Raw genomic sequence first — 22,669 nt, 5'->3', positions numbered from 1 at the left:
ATATGAGATTTCACTTCCCAGCATAGCTCACTAGGAAAATGCCTGCTGGGATGAGTAAAGACAATGTTAACTACTCAGATGTTAACTTTACTTCTGATTTTCTTCACCTCCTGAACTCTCATTTCCAAGTTTATGTTCACCAGTGCTCTTGGGAGCTTTGCAATTATGCAACTTAAAGCACAGAAAGTCAGATATATAATGATTAATTTTATAATAGTTAAACCAGTAATTTTCTTCTTCAGTAAAAACAACCAGATCAGTGATGCAATTGTCAATTTAATTGAAGAAGAAATCAAACACTCTCCTCCAGCTTCTTCCTGTTTGTAAACAAATTTAGTGGAGCTGAGTTGAAGAGGGCCCAGTCTGCAATATGAAGAGCTTGTGAGTTTGATTCTATAACCAAAGTAAATTGAGGAGACATAAAAATCATGATAAGGGAATAGGGCACTTAACTGCTTCTCAAAATTAAAAACAAAAAGAAGCACAGGGAAATTTGGACAAATAGTTTCAGGAGCTGAAAGCAGAGTCATTCCTGAGGATTGCTGCAGGGGGGTAATGACAATGCAGAGCTCATTACCATGTGCAGCAGCAATTCCTGAGAAGGACAAGAAATTAAATCCTTTCAGGCTCCATTTTAAGGCCTGGCTCTTTCCAAGATCCCAAGTTGGACAAAACCAAGCAGTACATGGGCCACTGCTTCTGACCTGGACTGGAATATCTGAGCCCGTGTTCAGCCATCCCATATCACAGGGTTCCCAAAGTGCCCCAGTTCCCTCACAAAGCCTCCTGCACAGTAAATCTTGGATGAAATGTGCATTCTAACTTCCATAACTTCCACAGGGTATGAGGAACGTGATAATCACCTTGAACAAACATCACAGTCAAGTTAAAATACAAGTTAGTCCTTTCTCATCACAAAGCTCTGTAGGATACAATAATAATGAACTTTACCAGCTGTGTGCTCTTTTCTGGTTTTAATGTCACAGGATGGCAAAGACTACATTCCATTGAACATCACCTTGTGTCCTGATGGAGAATCCAACTCCAAAACCTGCCCTGTGGAAGAAAACTTGAACAATGGAGTGAATCGCTGGAGTGCAGTAGAAACTGGGTGAGAAAAGCAGATACAGGGTGGGGGGAAAGAAACATTTCACTGGCTGGTGTCCTCCCTTAATATGGCTGGTGAAAGAATCAGGTAAGTTTGTCAGGATGTTGGTTATTAGATACAGGAGGTGACAAAAGAGAAGTGGTCCAGGAAACTGGGCTGTGTGAGGAGGTAACTGAGCTACAACTGGTGCAGAATCTGCCTGGGCTTTGTGCTGACCCCTTGACTTTCCTGCTTTCAGTAACAACAGCAAGAAGAGACCCCTGAGTGTGAAGACATTTGATGAGGTGCCAGTGGAAAAGGAGAAAGTGATGCATGAGGTAAGAGAGGTGACTGCATCCTTCCCCAGCAGGTTCACAGATCACTCGTCAGCAGCACCAGAAACACTCATTAGAGCTTTTGGAATCTGTTTGCTAGGAGAGAACTTTTAATCAGGCAGAAGATTTGGCTCTGGCATCTCACACCCAGAGCTGTGTGACAACAAAGAGGGACCTGCATTTCTCTTAAATAATTTTAAAAGAGAAGCTCACATGTGATTGCCCTGGCTTTGATCGGGCTAAGGGGCTTTATATGACATATTTCAAGATGTTCTTCAACCATAAGAAAGTGGCAGCTCGTTGAAATTAAGCTCTTGGAGGGAAATGTCTAGAACACATTCTGGCTGGCCAAGATAGTCAATCACTTGGTGAGGGTGAAGGTGTTCAGTTCTGGGTAGACAAGAACAGGATTCAAGATCCTGGTCTTGAGTCACACAAAGGGCTTTAACCCTGGATTTTCCTCACTGCAAGTGAATGTATTTACTGCCAGTTTAATGCCATTGCAGGGTGGGAAAGTGTTAAAGGGTTTAATTTTTGTTCCAGGGGAAAACAAAGGCTTGTTTTGTTACAGAGTGAGGGTTCTGCTTGTTGGCTTCCTCTGAAGTTATGGGTTGGATTTTCTTATTAAAAAAAATCCCCGAGAACAACTCCTGAATTCCCTCTGTGGTGCAGGCAGCCCCTGGCTGCAGCTCTGTGTGCTGTCCCCACCTGCTGCCTCAGTGGCACCTTCTGTGTCCCTAAAGAGGGACCTCTGCAATGCACAAAGGCTCCAGGGGGATCAAAGTGTAGGAAGAAAGCCTGAATCCCTCAGGAATCCTCCTGACACTGGAGGAGCTGAGAGTCCCTCTTGGACAGAGCCATTCCTCAGAGCAGCTCCCTTAGGAAGGCTCAAGTGTCCAGCTCCAACCTGTCCTGGAAATATTTCACGTGCTTGACCAATACAGCCTATTTCTCATTTGTTCTCTGCTGAGCACAAACTGAGGCCCATTATTGCCTTGTATTTTCCCAGATGGAATTTCTGCCTCTTTATCAGGGCATCTCAGGGATTAGAAGGCTTAGAAATTTCCCTGGCTCCTACATCTTCCCTCTTGCAGGATAAAATCTCTCCCTGTGAATCACAAACAGACATTTGCTAGATCAATGCAGTCTGAAGAGATTATTGCTGCCAGCAGGAGCATTACCTGCCTAAGAGCTCCCTGTTCGTGGCATTTTCAAATAAGCCTTTACATGAGGGGGGAAAAGTTTCCAAAAAGGGTGATAATACATCAAGAGATCAGAAATGAACGTGATGTTTCAACAAGGATCTTTTAAATCAAAATCAGTGTGTGATCTGCTTTTGGACAAAGTAAATGTACTTTGGTTATTGAAGTTTTCTTAATTATCAACCCTGAATAGTCATTAGATCATTATTTCAAAGAGCTGCCCAAAGCTCTCCAAGTGCTCCACCACACCTTCCTGCCATTGTGCAATTATCTGCAATCTCTGTGGAGATCCTTTCACCAGAGAGGTGTAAGCAAAATGCAGAGCAGCCCCCAGATAAACTGTTCCTAGACCACATGTTTGAAGGGGAAACAGTCAAGATAAAATCCAGAGACAAGCTGGGTTTTACTGAGGGTTTGGCAGACCTCATTAATTCAGGATTTCACTTTATACTTCATAAACTCGCTTATAAACTGATCTTATTAACAACTGATAGATGACCAGAGCATGTATAAAAAGGCTTTTCCTTGTTATTTATTGTTTGATGAGATTATTTTGTATATCTTGATTAGTTTGACTGTCAAAATAAGACTAAGTAGAGTTTCTTTTCTATGTTGAGGGCTTTTGCTGTCTTGGTTCTGACAAATGCACGGATGTGCAACTTTCCAGCGTCACAAAGTATTTCAAATGCAAAGAAACACCCAGAGAATTTAATATTATTAAATAACTTAAAATGAGGACTGTGATGTCTGTGTACTTGTATAAACTTAGCACAAAGTTTAACTGCAGCCTTGAGACTTAGCTTTAAGTGCAGCAGAAGCACAACCCCAGCTTTAATCGAGACAGTTTTGTTGGACAGCTCATAAAAAAATCCATAAAGGCCAGGGCCATCTATCTTTACAAAGCATTTACAAAATGCTGCTGAACTTCCACTTCCTTAAAATCCCAGTGTTTCTAATTGTGTATTTCCAGTGGGTATTTAAGGAGCTTTTCCTTGGAGGAGCCCAGCCAGAATTATTGGATATATTCTTTATGAATCTCAGTCTATTCATATCTCAGCTATCCTACGTACATGGTGCCCATATGTCATGCTTAATATCAGTTTCAAATTTGAAAATGTCAAATTATTTTTTGATATGTTCATTTTAAGGGTGCTCTTTGGAAATACAGATCAAAAACTTTAATGTCATAAAAACAAGGGAAACGTTCCCAGGCTCCAGAGCAGCATTATCAGGAACACTTGGATAAAAACTGATAACATAGGCCTTGATAAAAGAATATCCTGAAGGATTGGTGGCTCCTACAGCAGTCCCAGGTTCCAGATATCCCTGATGTTCCCTTCCTTTTGCTCCTCAGGAGTCTGACAGTGGGATGGTGCTGACCTCGGATGAGATCAAAAGCCCCAAGAGGTTGGAAATCCGTTCCTGGCCCTATGGGATCATGGCTCTGGCGTGAGTACTCTGGGCGATTTCTTTTTCAGACAGTTCTTCCTTTTAGAGAAATGCTTTTGAAACATGCAGTTTTGTTTCTGCTGCCAAAAGGAAAACTCTGGATATCCAGGCAAGCTAAGAGGAGATGAACTCTGAATTTCAGCCCCATAACCAGAAAACTTTGGTAATGTGTTTTAAGATCAAGGCGCAGCAGATTCTGCAAATGGGAGATGATAGGAGGAAAAGATGAGAATATAGAGATCTAATTTAGCTGTTTGTTCACTGCCTCCCCAGTGTTCTCTCTTAGTGACAGAGCAGAGTTTGAAGAACTTGATTCATTAATGCAAAAGCTGACATTTGTAATTATACCAGTGTGTATATTTAAGTCAGGCAGAAGGAGTGGCATCTTTGCAGCTCATGGGATGTGAGTAAACTTAAAATGCTTGTGCATAGCAAAAAGCAGTCCAAACACTGCAAAGCAGTGCCTTTACCAGAGCCCCGATTGCTGCACTTGCTTCATCATCACTCTGAGACAGAGCTGAGAATTCCCTAAATCCCACCACCCCCGTGATCCCTGGGTGGTGTTGTTCACACTTGGTTTACAAACAGAGGCTGGGACAGGGTTTGCTGTATGTTTATCCACTCATAGTACAACACAGAAGATTAAAAGCAGATTTTTAGCTTTTTGCTCACAGTTCTTCGTATGTCAGTAACAACCACACAGGCAGAGGTGACCCAGTAGTGAAAAACTTCTCCACCTTCCTAACAACAGTAACCCATTTTACTGATTCAAATGTCAACATGTGGAATTTCAAAGAAGAGCTGCCCAAAATATTAAAAAAAATTTATTATTATGTAGCAATGAATTCCTTGTCTATTCAGTTAATTACGCTAATTACTACTTGCCTAGAGTTTTCTCTGAAATCTACTGAGATTTGTATGAGTTCTCTCTGTACTGAGGAACTCCATGACCTTTCCCAGCAGAGCAGTTGCTTGTTCTACACCAAGTCACCCCTTTTCTGCATTAAAGAGAAATGAGGGATGAGAAGAATCCTGGTGCACTTCTGGATATTCTGGGAGAGTTCCCAGGAGAGGGCATGGTCAGAATGTGGCAGTTCTGGAGAGGCTGACTCTCACTCAGAGGGAAAAGCAGATGGAAAGGGCTTGCCTTGTATTTTGATGACTTAGAAGCATCAATTCCCTGATGTTTGAAGGCAGAAAAGGAGGAAAAGGGAGAAGGAGAGGAGGAAAAGGGAGAAAAGAGGAGGAAAAGGGAGAAGATTTCCTAAGGAAAGGTGGACAGCACTAACAGGAGCATTAGAATGCTATGGATTGTGCTGGATGGCAGTGTGGCCTCAGGAATGTGGTTGCCCAGCAGTGTTTTCCCTGTAGCAGTGTCCCAGGGCTGGACCTGGTGGGATTAGCAGAGATCCTGATCCATTTCCATGTTTTTATCCCCTGCACACACCCAGAGCATTTCTGCCAGCTCAATCCATTGCTATGGAGACCAAATGGCACCAGCTGGAAAAACAGGAGCTCAAATGTCAGGAGCTGCATTACTGTGATGCTTCACCTGGGCTGATTCACCTCTTTCCTGTATGATGTCACACTGACACAAATCCAGCAGCCTCCCTGGTGGGATTTATCCCTCTGAGGATTTCTGTCACTCACCCCTGACAGCTTTTCCCTATTGCATTTCTCCTGTTTGGATAAAGAGTTGGCAGAGGAAGGTTCCCTCTCTGCCCCTTCTAAGCTTTCTCCTGAAAATCTGAAGAGTCAACATCCAGCCAGATATGGAAACACAAAAATTGCATAACAGCCTGTTCTTTAGAGATTTCCAGAAAACCTGAACTGCCATCAGGGCCACTGGGAGTGACTGTGAGGCTCTGTGGGCCAGTGAATCCCTGCCTGACCCCACACCTGGGCTCTCCCCACTTCCACTCGACACTTCCACGGGGATTCCATCCAGTACAGGGTTCCTGAGCCTTTCTGTGCCAGGCAGACCCTGCAGACCATCCCAGCAGAGCCTGCAACAAGCAGAGCTGTTGTCTCCTGCTGCCATGGCACCCACAGAGGTGTGCCTCTCCCTAGCCACATCCTTCCCTGAGAGTTTGAGCTCCAGATGAGAAAGCTTTTTTGTTAGCTGCCCTTTTTTTTTTTTTTTTTTTTTTTTGAATCTTGCAGACGCTCCTTGGCACAAAGAGCAGCTCCAACAGTGCAGAGCAGCCCAAAGCCCTCTCGTTTGAGGACAGGACACCCCTGGGTGCTCCTGCACTGACAAGTGGACAAACAAGGCTCAAAGCCTGTGGAATAATCTAGAGAGGTCAGAAGGGAGTGTGGGTTCAACAGGGGAGATAAAGTCACCCTTGTTAATGGTGTATCTCTCTCTATAAAAAACATTTACCCTGGATCCTTTTCAAAGTCTTTCTTTTCTAAAACAAAACTGTTCAAAGGCTTAGCATGTTTTCTAAACCAGGGTGGCTGCATTTATTATTTTTGCCCAAATCTCACTGTTTATTTATCCTGCATTCATTCCTCTGTTGAGTTTAAAATTTGCCAACAACACACACCATGGAGTGTCCGTGTCAAGAGTTTAGTGAGGACGAATCTGATACTCTGGCCTGGGCTCACTGTCAGGCTGGACTAACCAAGTCTGAGCTTTTCCTCCTGCTAAAATAGAGAAGGAAAGTTCTGAGTATTTTATGCTGCTGAAGTAGAAAGTCACAGCAGTAGCTGCAGTGAGAGATGGAAAGATTGGCTGGGATAACAACACTGGAATCAGCATTCAGGGAAGCACATGGAGCATAGGGGATTTAATGATGGGCTGACTCTGGTGTCAGCTTCCATCTCATAATATTATCAGGCTGCTGCCAAGCACTGCTTTAAAACCCTCCCAGAGACTCTATAATCAAGTTATTGTTTAAGACGACAAAAGGTTTGGTATCTGCTCAGTTGTCCTCCCCCAGCTCTTCCCCTTCTGTCATTGCTCAGAAATCCCTGATCTGGTTCTGGCCCAGGCCCACGAGATCAGCTGAGGCTCAGATGATCCACTCTGGGCACTGAATGCTGCACCCACATCCCAGCACTGAGGGCTCTGCCTTTGCCAAAACAAGCTGGGCCTAAGGCAAGGCAGCAACACTGAAATGATGGATTTTGCTCAGCAACAGCAGGCATTCATGTCCAAACACACAGAACACAACAAAAACACAGCCAGAATTGGGCTGGAATCCTTTCTCACCTTCTCAGAGAAATGGGGCATAGAAACTGGTTTGCTCCAGGGCAGAATGGAGCTCAGAAATAATAAATACATTTATTGTTGTGCCATGCAGCACCTTGCACTGTTACCTGACCTGAGGTCTCCAAACTAGAACTTGGAATGAGTAGCTACTCAGGAGTTATGTAAACCACTGTTTTTTCAAGGATTATGCACTGTGCTTACAGTAGCAAGGCCTAGAAGGGGGAATTGTGAGAGGCTGTGGATTTGACTGCAGTGTTTTCCATCCCACTGCCTTTGGACAGGACAGCTGAGCAGCCTGGCCACACGTGTGAGGGCACACAAGGGTGGCTTTGGCCTGGGAAAACTTTATTACCTGCACTTTGTGTTTAAAAGTGCTTCCAAACAATGAATTCCTGAGCCTAACCCCTCGAGTTCTCCTTGCCAGCAGAATGCTGATGCACTGGTGTGCCAGAGAGTGCCCAGGATGAAATTCCTCCTGCACAGCACTTAGTTGAAAATGTATTAAAGCAAACTGTGAATCAGTCATAGCTACCAGAAGGGAAAAAAAATAACCCTTTTATTTCTTTAATTGCTGAAAAATTAAAATAAAAAATAAGCACTCTTACTCTGAGCCTTATTAAACACCTTTGAAAGCTCCTACAAAGCCCTGAAGTTCCTACAGGAGAGGTAGTCATGAGACAAGCTGCTCTACTTGGCAGCAGTCAGCCCAATTTCTCATCTTTCCCTAAACACAGCTTCTGAACATGGCCAGGTTTCCTACATGGACAGAAAAGTCCATTTGTTTATCCTACTGAGAGCAAAATACTTGGGTTTTTTTATTGCAGAGCAGGAGGAGCTGCTGCACTTAGGGCTGGAATCCCTCCCTGCTCAGGGTGATTTTCCTGCAGCCATCCTTCTTTCTCCACTGTCCTCTTCAAGTCATTGACCCCAAAAGGTAGAGTAACAGAAACTGGCTCCCTCTCACATAAAATAAACAGCTCTACCAATGGTTTCCCAGCTCTTTGATGACTTCAGTATTTTCCTACCTCCAAAATCTCTGGTTTTGTACAGTAGGAAGAAAAAGCCTCAGTAGGTCACTCAGGCCTTCAAGCTGCTGCAGGATTATCCTCTGTGCTATCTTCCAAACAACTTTGGTGCCTTCAGAAAGCAAAAAAAGTTTGTGGAAGATTATTAATAGTCAGGCTGTGCCCCCAAACAGGACATCTTGTGCAAAGACAAACAAGTTCTCAGGATGGTCACTGCAATTTGTGACAAGTTTGGGTCAGTGGGCAGCTGAACCCCAGCTGGATGTTGTGGTATTCCCACTGATCCTCAGTGCTGGGCCATACTGGGAGCACTGACAGGGGAGCCTGGGCTGGGACAGGTCCAGCCCAGAGCAGATTTATCCAAACTGATTTATCCACTTCTCTCTGGTGGGCTCCCACAGCACTGTGGGCTCAGAGCAGTGAGGAAACACCTGGTGGGCAGGGCAGTGCCAGCCCAGGAGAGGCCCTGAACCAAGGAATGGCCAGCCTTTAATGAAATTAGTTAATTATATAACCATCAGTGGCTCCTGGAGCTGCACAGTTGTGTGCTTACCCAAATCCAGCCCCTCCAGTCAGGAAGTGTGTGGCAAGCGCATTTCTTTCTCTCTCAAGATTTTTTCATAGAGCAGCACAGAAGAAAGAAAGAGAAAACAATTTCTATTTCTGCTCCTTGTTTTCCTCATGTGAAATGTGTTTGGAGAATTGTTTACCTAAAGTGGTTGCTTAATTAGATTCTAGTGAGGATTGTTTGAGCCTGATGACCAATCCAATCCACCTGTGGACTCTTGCGAGGAAGGTCACGAGCTGCAGGTCAGTTAGATATAGTAGTTAAAACAAGTAAGTTTGTGTATCTCCTTTAAATAGTATATTAATGTATTATAGTATAATTATGATAAAGAAATCATTCAACCTTCTGAACTAAAGTCAGACATCAGCATTTCTTCCCACTGAGTTTGCCTCCATTTACAATAGGGGTGTTTGCTGGGGGCTCAGGGAGAAGGTCCCTGCTGTACACAGAGCAGGCCAAGTGGCCCAGGCCATGAGGGGCTTTTGGTGACCCTGGAGCCCCGAGCACACCCAGGGCAAGGCTGGGCTCTGAGGGGCTGGGGCAGTTGCCAAGGAGATGCCAAGGACAGATGGAAAGGGATGAGCAGCCTCATCCCCAGGAGCAGCATCTGTACGTGCACAGCAGGCACTGTCTGTGACAGCAGCATGAGAGAGAAAAAGGCAAACCCCACAGAGAGCTTTAATTAGGAAATGCATTGAGATGAAAGGAATAGTGTTGGAAGTTAATTGCATTTTCGTCTGCCATTAGATAGCAAGTGACATGACTTCCTTCTGACCTAACTCATCAGCTCTCTGTCTTTGGAGCAGAGAGGAGATGGCAGCATTCAGGAGTCCTCCAAACCCAGCCTGATCTCAGCAGCAGGCAGAGTTATTTATTCCCAGATATCCAAACTCCCAACCCACAGGGGCAGGAACCCAACAGGAAAATTTGCTAGGAGTCCATAGGGGGCTGAAAATTTCCCTTTTAACCCTAATAACTCAGAGATGTGCGGGTTGGGAGCCAAATTAAAGTGATACTTGTGGGAAATGAATTTGTAGAGATTTTTTTAAGTTTGACAGACGGTTTATATAGTATGTATTTGTATGTAAACTTTGAGATTAGAAATGTTGACTTAGAAATGTTATAGAATAGGATATACATTGTTGAGAGAGAAACAGAATTAGAAATAAGTTTGAAAGGATGGTTTTGTAAGTAAGACTAGATACTTTAGAGAAATAGAACTATGAAAGATGTATTGTAGTAAGACTTATGAGGGGCAATTTTAAATGATTCATTTCAAGGCACTTACAGTATGGTGATACTCTCAAGCTTCTCCCTGTCTCCAGTGACAACTTTAATACCTGGCAAATTGGAAGCCAGAGCATCCATGGAATTGTCTGACATGAGCCAACAGAACTGAGTGACAACAGGAGAATCCCATAAATAAACAAAGTTGTGGTTGCATGACTCATGTCAGGGAAGAGTTTATCTGCAGACAAACTCTGTGTGTAGAGAATGGGCAGCTGCCAAATCTGTAGAATACATAAGGAGTTTCCACTCATGTTTCTCTCTGAACAATGAGGAAAAACTTGGTTGTGAAAGCAGAGATGCTACATTTTTTGTTGAAGTTCTCAGGGTTACTATTTATTTTAGAATTTCTGCTCTGCCACTCCACAGCTTTGTTTTCAATGCCTTGTGCAGGTCTGAAAGCACAGAAACAGCAGCTTTGTTCTATAAACTCTGCAGCAATCTTAGAAGCCAGGCTCATTCGAGGCATGAGATGTGGTGGGCTAGCTCTTACAGCTCAGGCTTACTTCCCAAAACTGGAGATGCAAACCTGCCGTGGAAAGCCAGCCCAGAACACTAAAACCAGACCCTAAAATAACCAGCCCATGTCCCACTGCAGCTGATCAGAGCTGCAGCTGTGTGTTGTATCTGAATCTGGCTGCACATGAGCTTCATGACTGATGTACAGAACATCAGCACACATTCTATGGGTAATTCACAGATGGAGCCTACAGGCTGCTCCTGTGCCTGTGCACAGAGCAGAAACCAGTGTTCTACTCCAGCCAGTGCTCTGAACACCTGGGATCTTTCCAGAACCAGCAAAATTTTTTTATTTTTTTTTTAATATAGTGACACTGGTTCTGTCAGCCAGTGGCAATATCTGCAGCTTGTAGGAAACCTGAAACTTTGACAGGTTCCAGATTCAGAGGCAAGAGAACACAATTTGTAAAGTCCCAGTAGCAGAACCCAGCAGGGCGCATTTACCCTTTCCAGCTGAAAGGAGCTGTGTGTGGCCATTCAACCTGCTCTCTCTGCTGTACCATCCAAAAAACATCACACACACAGTTCCTGTCCTGGATCTGCTATTTTCCTATTGATGGCTTCTGCTGCCCTCCCTCCAGTTGCTGTGCCTGGCTCCTGGCTGTTGGTTTGTTCCCTGGAGCAGGAACTGGCTCTGCTTTCTTCCTAAAGCACCCCAGTGAGAAAATGAGCAGCTGCTGAGGACTGGAAGCACTGCAGAAGTGCCAATAAAATGAGTGTAATGAATTCTACAATTATTTGATGAACTGTTGACTATTTAGATTTGGTTTAGGGTCATTAAAATGTAACTTGATACTACTTTAAACACATATGAAGTACACACACAAAGTGCTTGGGCACTGCTGATTTTTAATTCTCCCAAGCACATTCAAGTCATTCTGAGCTGAGGCTTGAGCAGTGCTGTGATGAGCCTGTGACTGAGATTCCTTCCCTGCAGTTCAGGGTCCTGAGCAAAGTGCAGCAGCTCAAAAGCCACTCCCACACTGGAATCCTTCAATTATCCAGGCCTCTTCCAATGAGTTGCTCAGAAACCAAGGTTGACAGAACATTCTTTTTAAGGCAGCCTATGACAGAAAGAACCTTTTGAATTCTCCACAGCCCTTGCTGTTCCTTGAGGTCATCTTGTGACACAGGTCCAGGGTTCTGCTGCTTTTAACCCTGAGGCTGCTCCCTGTGATGGAAGTTGCTCTGTCCCACCCTCCATCACCTGGAACAAGGAAGATAGGAAACAAAAGCAGCTGGAATGCTGCAAAGCACTGTCCTTCAGCAGCCCCTGGGTCAGGAATGTTAAAGGGCTGGGGAATATAAAAGGGATTTTGCCCTGCACTGCCTGAGCTGTCCAACACACACTCTTGCTTTCAGTATAGGTTTAAATTAGAGTCTGTCAGAGATTATTCAGTATTTCATCCCTTATTATGCTTCAAGAAAAGTCATAGCCTTCAGTACTGATTTCAGAAAAGTCAAATTTTTACTGACCTGTGTCAGAACAATGAGGGAGGATATTACTGTGTGTACAGGACAGGTGCCTTTACAAGTAAGGGATCTGTAGTGCACTGAAATGTGGTGAGCTGAAAGGACAGGGCAGCAGAGCTGGAATTACCCCTAAATCTACTTTTAAAACACAGAGTTGCTTTAAATACCTCAGTTGCCTCATCCAGTCAGCAAAATGTCATTGTCTTACAGCATGCCATAGAGGTAAATTGATATTTTTATATATTTACTTCTTAAAGAAATCATTTTGACCATTGCTTATGGAGACAAGGTGGATACATCCCAATGTTTGTCCCAACAGGCGGAGAGCTGTCAGCAGGAGCAAGGAATCCATCCTGGCTGACCATGAGACTGTCAAGTACCAGCCAGCAGTGCAGGTGGAAGAGGACACCATGGACTTCCCCTTGGAAGACTCTGTCCTGCTCCCTATGGATCCCAACCTGGAATGCCACAGCCCTCCTCCAGATTACAACTCTGTCATGCACTACTCGGCCCCCCCAGTGTAAGCAGTGCCCCTCACAGGCTGCAGCTCAGCCTTGCCAGGCTCTCCTGTGCCCCCAGGGAGCCTGGGTGAAACAGAAGGGAATTCTGCTGGGATAATACTTCAAGTGTTTCTTCTGGCACATCTCAGATGGGATTAGAAACAGTTTAAGAGCATCTACTCTCTTCTCTTTAAAGGCCTTATTGCAAGATCTGCAGTGAATTAATGACATTCTGTCAGAGTCACAGTAGGAGTTGTAACCCTGAACTGCTGCCACTCCTTCCCCCTGGCTGGGGCTGTTCATTGGCACTGCCAGAACCACAGGTTCCTGCATTCCCATTTCACTCCATGAGGGTCATGCCAAGCTGGTTGGGAACACAAGATTCAAGCTGCTGGCCCTGACACATCCTGCAGGGATTGGTTAGGCCAGTGCTGGAAGGGATCTGTTGAAAACAGCAACCACACATGAACATTTTGGGCTTGGAGAAAAGCTGAAGTGCCCTTCCTAACTTGGGCTCTCACCTCCTGTAAATATTTCTGAAATATTTTGCAATCCAAGCTATTTTGGTTACAATTTGTATTTAATAATTTCCACTGCCCAGAGGATACACTCCCAAAGAGGGCATGGCAAGCTGGTAGTGCTGGTGTGCCTGCTCTTTGGGCCAGCAAGGCACACAGTGTGGTTAAATCTGATGCCCTGGGCTTTCCCCTTGTTCAAACAGCAGTTTATTCTGCAGACATGCAATAGGGAACCTTGCTGGAGATGCTTTGTAAAGGTTCCAAGGCAAAATGACTGCCTTAAGTAAGAACCTTGTCAACTCAAACAGAACTTCCCAGTTCACACACACATTTGTGTGAATGTGCAGAAAACTCTCATTACCAGCACGAGAGTTACACTGAAAGTCTCACACACCCTTGAGGCACCAGCAGGGCAGCAGCATTTTTATGTTTCCTTTCTACACACAGGCTATTTACTAAAACAACACAAAAATAAAAAAAAAAAAAAAAAAAAAGCATTTCCTCTGGATTCTGTGGGGGTGCCCAAGGGTTTGACCCTGGGGATACTCTCCCTGTTAAGCTGCAAGCCCAATTCTCTCTGTCTTGCCAAGGTAAATACTGGCATCATATGCAAAGCCCTTCCTGGGTTCAGAGTAATTCAAAGCTTTTGTTGCAGCAGGACTGAAGGGACCACAATTTCTCACATGTGAGACATTGACAGTGGCTTTGCCCCTGCCCCAGAGCTGTGGTGGCAGAGACTGTTACAAGTGTGCCCAGGTGCCCTCCTGTGTGCCCTGTGCATCATCACAGCAGCCTCACAAATCAGCAAATAATCCTTAGCCTTTCATGTGCTCTGTAACAATCAGAGCTGGCTTTAAAATTTAGGAAGGGAAAGGTCTCCAGGTTGCAAGGAGAAAAAACAAGGATGGGCAAGATGTTCACTGACAGTGAGGGCTGTAACCTCCTGAGTTACAAACTGATCTGTAAATGGCTCCCTGTGCAGTTTCCTCCAAGCTCTGCACAGCCCTTTCCTTTTCTTCCTTGATTTGACTTCTTCAGCGGAAAAAGAATGTTTTTTCATGATTCAGACTAGAGGGGGATAAAATCCAAGCCTTGCAAAACGATGCTGTTACCTTGGCAAAGACAGCTGCACGCCCTCGCAGCAGCGAAGGAAGTTTTCTGGATGAGTGCTTTCAGTGGGCTATGCTGAAGGAATCACAAACAAGCCTCAGGTATTATCAAAGGGGAAAACAAATCTCCAAACCCACACCACATTAACTGTGAACTCTCAAGCATCTGAAGGATGGGCTCTGGGGAACTGCACTGCTTCTTCTCCTTGACTTCAGAGTCCCTTATGAATCACCTGCAGTCCCTCCAGAGCCCCCGGCTCACAGTGCACCTGCTAGATAGGTGTGGGCTGTAGTTGCTTTATGGTCATTTTGCACTGCTTTGTATTTTAGTACCTATGTATTAAGTAGAGATGGTCATAGAAGAGAAGAAACTACTGGGACAGAGTTCTGATGAGCCCCAGGAAGCTCATTGGATTGGTTTTTCATCAAACACTATTAGCTATCTCCAGCTGTAATCAATCAACTGATTGATCAATCAATCCGTTCTTGTGGAAGTAAATTACTGATGAGGCAAAGGAAAGGAAGGTGCAGACAGTGTGTGGCTCTGCTGTTGACGGCCTCCGCTGGAGATGTTTGTTACTGCACCTTGAGCTGGAGGGTGAGAAAACGGCGTTGAAAAACCTTCACTGAGGAACTTTGAAATGTAGGAACAAAATCCGCACGTGTGTTTTGAGGAAGAATGGGAAGCTCTGCTGGATGAGCTGAGCACGTGGCCTCCCCTTCTCTGAAGGATGAGCTGCAGGGGTTTCTCCAAGAGCAGAGGCACAGGAACGTGTCTGCGGAGAGGGGCCCAACGGACTGTGGGGAGCCAGGGCCCTCTGGCTCTCAGTGACAAACATCAGCCTTTCTCTGCCACCTGAGGTGGTGAAACAGGGCACAGGCTCCAGTGCTCGAGATATTGAAAGCCCTGGTTGCACTGACAGCCCCAAAACTGAGGGCTCCTCTGCAGTGGCAGAATCGAGAACGTCCCAAGCAGATCCAGTGATGGAAGGGACTGACTGATGTTTGGGCAGCTGTTTCCAATGTTATTTCATGTAAGATTTTTTACTCCTTATAGTAAATGTAACAAGCAAAAGTATTGCCTGAAAAGTATTATTGAACATATTCTATTTTATTTACTAATATTTTGTTTGTCCTTCTCTCGCCTCCCTTAATTTAATTATTGTTCTCTTCTTCCGACGATGTATATAGTGTACCCCATAGCAACAAATACAGTATTTCATTTATATGGTAAAATTTGTAACATTTTAGTCCAAAGAGAAAGAAATACCCAGATGTAACAAAGTATTGTACTAAACATTTCACTAATGCTTGCAGGCCAGGCTCCAGTTTACAGTGCCCCACTAGTGCCATGGCACAGCAGCTCTCTTGGCTGGGAGTGTCTCTGCCTCTTACTTCTTCTCCATGTTATTTAGTTTCAGTTAGGAAACAGGAATCTGGAGGAATTTGGCAGGTTTATCTCATTCCTGGAAGCGTCACCATGTGCAGCTCGTGTTAAAGGTGAGGGATTTCCACTGCCTGGGTTTTAATTGGAGGCTGGTGGATTGGCTAGAGGATCAGAAGGGGTAAATTGTTTAAATGATGTGATGTTTATTTTTTTTCCAGACTACTCAGGGATTCTTACTCGACTCCTGTCTGCCAGCTGCTTTCTCTAACCTGAGCTCAGTGGGATCTGTATTAACATGTACCTTTGTTTCCTTTGATGGTGCTCACTCCTACTGGTTTTGTGCTCCTGGAAGCCCAGAGAATCAGAGCTCTTCATGGAATTGTGTTGTCTCTTCTCCAACAATCACCTCCCACTTAGGTGTCCAAGTGCCTTCACCTGCATGTTCTTGTTCAGGCTGGTGTTGTAACAACTCCTGTCTCTTCTCTACTTTTCATCTGTTTCTTGTTATTTGCTCTCCCAGTCCCTTTGGATTGCTTTGCTCTGCCCTAAGATCAGGTATAGGATCATTTCACTGCTGTTTGTCTTGTGCTTGCAGAGGCTGAACTAGATAATCTAAAGCGAGATTTTCACATTAAACCCTCTATATATAGCCAAGGAAAACTAGCTTGTATTAGTTTGTCTGGAAGTCTCTTTGTGTCCTTCCCTGAATAGGAGAAGCTTTTTAATCTACTGATTTTTCAATATTGGTGTCTGGAGCAAAATGAAGGCTGGTGAGTGTGTGAATGTGATCTTTCCCAGAGTCCTCTCCTCAAACAATGAGGTTTCTGTAAGGTTCTCCCAAGTTATCCCCAGAAGAAGGGGATCCCCAGCAAGATGTACCCCAAGTATCTGCTTGGGATATCAAGGAAGTTAGATAAATCTCAAAATCTGAGTAATGGTGTCAAACAAACCCCCTGACTGCTGCAGGTGAACACACTTAGGGCTCCTGCAGACTTCAGCTGTTCTGCTTGGCATCCCAGTGACACAAACCCACCCTCACTCACCTGCTTGGCAAATGCCAGGACACCCCAGAGTGTTTCTCACAGGTGTTTCTCACATTGGATTTGCTCTCCTGTTCACTGCAGGAATGTCAGCTGCCCATGTAAGCCTGGAACTGGCCAGGCTGCTTCCTGATTTTTCCCCTCACTCATCCTTCATGTCCTGCCTCACTTTGCAGATTCCATCTGGCCTATCCCAGCTCTGGGGATGTGGGCTGGGCTCCAGGATCCCTAAATCCCACCAGCACTGAGGGGACACACCAGGAACTCTTTGCAAGCAAATAGCTACAGAGCAAGATAAGCATTATCAGGTTTCCCTGAACACAGGAATTGCTCAGGATCAGTATCATACTCACAGATCAGCCTAGAGGTTTTTTCTTATCATACAGTGAATTAAAAACACAAAAGGCAGCAATAATTATTTTTTTCCCTCCCGAAAATGTAATGGCCATACGCTGGGATCCATTTTCCTGGGTTTTTACTATACCACAAAAGAACAGAAAGAATTTTGCCAAAGTCACAGCACCAGCACCATCTTACACAAGTAAAATTCAGGGAGGAGTTTGGGATTTGGCCCTCTCAGGAGTCAGGCAGGGGAGTGTGGAGGTGTTGAGCCCAAGCACAGGGCGGTTTGTTTGACATTGTTATTTCCATTTTTGTGAACATAGCTGTGAACATTGCTGGCCTGGGTCAGTTGGGGCCACAAGGGTGACGGGGAGAACAATGTGGGATGCACTGAGCACTGTCCTGTTCTCCTGGTAGCACTATATTCATTTTTCCTTAGACCTTGAGTTGTCAAAGCAGCCACTGAAAACTGGGAAAAAACAGTAACTTGGGACCTACAGAAATAAACTTAGGAAAACTGGGAAAAGCCAGGAACTTGGGACTTACAGAAATAAACCAAGTGCCATGTTCAAGCCACCAAGGAATGTTTGTCTGCCATGTTCCTGTCTGTCTGAAGAATGTATGCACTGAAAACAACGCTTTCTTATGTAGTCAAAAATTGTACTGTATCTATTAACCAAAAAAATAAAAAGATTCTATATTTATACAGCCCAGGGCTCCTTTGTGTCATCTCTTGGTATGAAAAGCGGTGTCCTTGAAGCAGAATAAAAATAAATAATGCAGCAGTTTTGAGGGACTTTTGCAAGGCATAGATCTCATCCAAATTTCTACAGGGGGTTCCAAAGTTAGGACAGAGGCTGCCACATTGCTCAGAGGGAACTGCCCACTGTGTTTGCTTAAAAGATTCACAGACCTCTGAAAAAAATGGGCAATTTGCTGGAGAAATGCACCAAACCAGCCTCTGCCAAGAACAGTCCGTGGAACACAGACATTGTGTCTGGTTACTTCTAAAATATCTCAATAAATGGAGCTGAGAAGAGAGAATCACAGTTCTGCCTTCTAAGCACAGGCCATGGTCACCAAAGCATGTCAGTACAGACGTCTGTGAAGATAATCCGCAGAACACGAGGGCATCTGGGGCTTGTTCAGCCTCAAAAATCCAGAGGTTGTGTTGGATTTGGCTTGCCATAATATTCTAAAAAGAACACCATTAAGTAAATACTTCCCAATATGTTATTGAATTCTCTTTTGAATAAACTCTGTACTGTTGAAATACAGATTATTCCATGCTCTCCATTTGTAGTGAAGGTTTAACATTCAGAATGCCCAGGGAAAAAATCTCCCAGCTCCATCCAAGTGCAGCAGACCTGCTGCCATTTTCCTCACCAGCTGGCTGGTTTTTCTGGAATACCATTCCTATTCCTCTTTCCACTTTGGTGGCACAGCAGATAACTACCAGAAAAAAAAAAGAGATTTTCTTTTTACATAGTGACAAATACCAGTTTCTACTCATGGCTTAAAATAAATACTGGTATTAGGAAACAACAAAAAAAAAGAAGTGTGTTAGAGTTTCAGAGCCATTCTTCCATTAGCAGCCTTAAAAGTTATCGGGCTGTGTATTTTGCCAGTCACATTAAAAACTATGAAGCACTCAAGTCACTTCAAACATTTTAGTTGCTCTTCATTCCCTGTTCCAAACACTCCTAGAAATAAGTGTCTAAATTATACATGTCATTTGAAATGCAGCAATCTCCTTTCATCCCCATAATGAGCAGGAACAGTCTTCTCTGTAAACTGAAGAATGTTTTAGTTCCTTACATAAGGCGTGAGTCACTGTGAGCTCCGCGCTGCGGAGCCGCCTTCCCGCGGAAACTGATGGATTAAAGAGGGGAAGCAAAATATACAAAATTAACTCTGGTTTGCTTTTAGCACTAAATGTGAATTATTAATCACACCCAGCTTGAGTTACACTTCTGGAAGGGACCTTGCTACAGCAAGGCTCAGAAAGGAATTTGGGGAAAAAGGACAACTTTGGAAATGCAGAAATGGAATTTTGCTCTTAGGACTTGGCCAGGGGATGTAACTTCTCCATCCCTTACTTTTGCTGCATGGGATGGAAAAGATTTTTATTTTTACAGCAGCAGCACGTAGAGAGGCCAGGTCAGAAAATTTCAGCCTAAAGTATCGAAGCTTGGTGGCTTAGGGTGATAAGAATCCCAGGAGAAAACAGGGACTAGCAAGAGAAAGATTTAGGATTAAGATACACAGATTTGGTGGTGGTGGTGACATTAGAAAGCTGAGAAGAGAATCCAGCTGATTTCCAGTCAAGTCTTTTTCCTTCCTCCCATAATCAGACTTAACTTGAGAGGGTTTAAAAAGTGCAAAGGTTTAAAAAGAGTAGAAAATGCTGTTCATTTTTAGTGCTTTGGACACACTGATGCTATGAGCGGTAGATGAGAATGTTGTGTCAGAACCTTCCAGTATCCACAGCTTACAGAGGCTCCCAGCACACATTCCATGGCCAGTTCGTGGTGGCACACAGAATGGCTGCTGCTGGCTGCACCGGGATGAGCTGGCTCTGTGTGGAGGGTGGAAGGTCCCTGCAAGGACCATAAAGAAACTGTTCTTCTGTCAGCACAGTCAGTGATGAGTGGCAGCTGTTCTACAGCCTGATGAGAGTCATTAAAACTCTGAGAGGAGAAACTGCTCTGTCTAAACTCCTCCAGGGGTTCAGGAACCAGAACTGAATCCCAGGAAATCCCAGCTGTGGCAGTTGACTTCACCTCCCTCCATGAGGCATAAAGTGAGACCTGTCTCTTCCTCTCTGCAAGCAGTGAGGACTTCTCATCTGCACCAACCACAAGGGCAGAGTAACATGGCTTCTAAATACTCCTGGTCCGGATTTCCTCAAGGAGCCTTTCAGAAAGAGCTGTGGCTCCCTGGAAGTAACAGGACTGAAGCTGTTGTAATACCAAATGTCAGGATAATTAAATAAATTAGGAGAGCCTCCCATGTTCTTCCTGTGAGTTTGTCCCTCATGATGCTTACCCTGAGTCCGTGATCCACACAGAACGCCTGGGGCCGATTCCAGCCTCTTCTTCACTGAGCAGAAATAGTCAGTAAAGAAGAAATATTTCCTCTGAGCTTTAAGCTGTTCAGCTTCTGGGACCAGAGATTTTTCTTCAGAGGGTGAGCTAACCATAGAGGAGATTAAGAGATGGAGTTATTCTGTCAGACATTCCCAGGCCCATGAGCACATGGAAGGAGCTTTGGTTGAAAAGAGAACCTACAGCACTCTGTGAAAAATGAGAAATCCTTATAACCCAGCATAGGAAAGGATAGGAACAGATGTCCACAGGGTGCCTTGGCTAAATCCATGGTATGGATGCCACAGGATTAAGCCCATCTCTTGCGTACTTTTAGGGCAAATTGCAACTCCACAGGTGGTTTAGTCAGTTTGGTGATCTCACCAAAGTGAGATCAGAGTGATCTGACCCATCCAAACAAAGGCAAAAAATACTCTTTCAAATATTAAGAGTGACATCAGGAAACTTATGACATTCACTGAGGACAAATCCTGCACTTGAGAAGAACTAAACCCTCTCTGTGACACATTTTGGGGCTGACTGACCCTGCTCTGTGCAGGAAGGTCGAGTTTGGACCTCTTGAAGTTCCTTCCAGCCTGAATAGTCCAACAGCCAAGTCTGAGTCATTGTTTCATCCTAGCAGGCAGTAAATCACCAGGATAACCCCCAAGCCACATAGGCCTGGCCTTTTCAAGCAGTGGAGAAGGGGCTGGTGACTCACCTGGAGCCTCAGCAGAGCTCTGGGAATCCTGGAAAATGGAGTCTGCTAATAATTAATTAGTATCCAAACTAAAGATGTGGCAACACTGATCTCACACAGCAAAGTGAAACAAAACAAATTACATTCTTCTTGTGTAAAGAAAAGCCTAAGTTGGCTTTTCTAAGAAAACTCCCAGGCAATTTTATCTCACAGCTTCATAGATACTCTTGTGCCTTTTGCTTTTTCCTCCTGCTCCTCTGCTTCATTTGTCAGTTAACAAAGAGCACTCAGTGCTCTCTCATGACAGAACTGATGCATTTATCACACCTAAATAGTGACATTAGACAGTAGCTACTCATGTCCACTCTATTAATTGTGAACTGTCCACTTCCCCAGATCTCTTTCAGGGAAAAGATTCATAATGCTATGGATTCTCTGGGAAGTCAAGTCTCCAAAATCAAATCAAATTCCTGAAATGATTATAAAAAGTTTTTAAAAACTTGAGTCTTCTCCTTTGCAGATAAAGCAGGAATTTTTCTCTCTGATGTCATGTGGGGGAAAGAGACCCAAGCACTTGTCAATAATACACTGATCCTTGTCTGAGTCAGACATGGTGAGTGTTTCTCCTTTTACCATGATTTTTTTCTGCTCGTAGTTGTTACAGTGAAAACTTTGTAATTTCTGGCTTTTCCCTCTTGTCTTTCTTTCTTCCCCTGTAACATTGTTAAAGAAAAATTCAAGCCTGACAGCAGGCAGGATCAAAGAGACCAGGAGCATAATGAAGTCCTTGTTCTCCCACTAAAGAAAACTCATCCCTGGAACTCTCATATGTAGGGATGTGCCTTCTGCCCTTCCAGGAGGAGCAATATTAGCAGGACTTTTTAAAGCTAGGACTACACACTCAGTGATCCTCAGGGCCAACAGAGCAAACCTGGCATCTCTGGACACTCATCTTGGAGCAGCAGTTATTTTTAAACTGGACCACTGTCACAGTGAATTCCTCAAAATCCCAAAGGTTAAGTTGTTTTTTCATAACTATGCATTAAAAAAAAAAACAAAACCCAAACCAAAACAACAGGAAAAAAAAAAAAAAAACAGCAACCAACCAAGAACTTTATTATTTTCTGGGAGAGTTTTGACCTTTTATTCATGTATATTTTTCAAAGCCAGCCCTGCACTGTTTACGCCCCAAGCTAGAATGTCACAAGCCATCTTAGCAAGGAGCAGAAGCACAGAGACAAGCAGGGTAAGGCAAGGAGAACAGGTGGAAGGGCGTGAGGAGCAGCAGTGTGGGGGATTGAGGTAATGGGTTCCTTAATCTTGTCTGCTGAAACATCTGGGATGGACAGGATTGGATTCCTCCCTTTCCCCAAAGCCTCTGAAATAAGCACCTGACGTCAAGATGGAAGTGCAAGACGACTTTACAGCTCCATGAGGAATGACAGGAGGGTGGAGTGGAGCCAAACCCTCATCTCCCCAAGCACTGAAAGAGCTGGATCCAAATCACAAAGCTGGCCATCACAAAGGATTCCTTGCCTGGGTGATGGATTGTTTCTGAATCCAAACTGCTCTGGAGGTTACAGCAGCAATTCCTCCTGCTGTCAGGATGACTCACGGCCAACTCAGACGCTGAGACCTATTGACTCAGCATCCCTCCTCTGCTGAATGAGATTTTCCTCTATGCTGATGAAACACTCTTTGGCCTTGATGCTAATCTTTGAATCTGTGAGATCCCAGATGTCTTCAGGATGTTGTAATAAATGGGAAGTGGCAACAGATTGCAAAGGAAAGTGAGGTTGTCTTCTTCTTTGCATTTGGACCATTC

General features: G+C 44.3%; 1 protein-coding gene and 1 long non-coding RNA gene across 3 annotated transcripts in view; one reads left to right on the top strand and one right to left on the bottom strand.

Moving 5' to 3' along the window:
• LOC128814223 (vascular endothelial growth factor receptor kdr-like) overlaps positions 1-17,766 on the top strand; it is a 125,104-nt gene extending 107,338 nt beyond the window's left edge. Inside the window, exons 27-30 of the mRNA XM_053989846.1 lie at positions 987-1,111; positions 1,347-1,425; positions 3,979-4,073; positions 12,482-17,766. Coding sequence (XP_053845821.1) covers positions 987-1,111; positions 1,347-1,425; positions 3,979-4,073; positions 12,482-12,686 — 504 coding nt within the window. The 3' untranslated portion in view covers positions 12,687-17,766. The remainder of the gene's footprint in view (positions 1-986; positions 1,112-1,346; positions 1,426-3,978; positions 4,074-12,481) is intronic.
• Positions 1-22,669, bottom strand: part of LOC128814227 (uncharacterized) — a 152,721-nt gene that overhangs the window by 52,412 nt on the left and 77,640 nt on the right. The gene's annotated exons all lie outside the window — the stretch shown is intronic.

This window comes from Vidua macroura, chromosome 14 (genome assembly GCF_024509145.1).
Source record: "Vidua macroura isolate BioBank_ID:100142 chromosome 14, ASM2450914v1, whole genome shotgun sequence".
Taxonomy (NCBI): Eukaryota; Metazoa; Chordata; class Aves; order Passeriformes; family Viduidae; genus Vidua; species Vidua macroura.
Note: the sequence above shows the minus strand (reverse complement) of the source record. Positions and strands in the feature narration are given on the sequence as shown.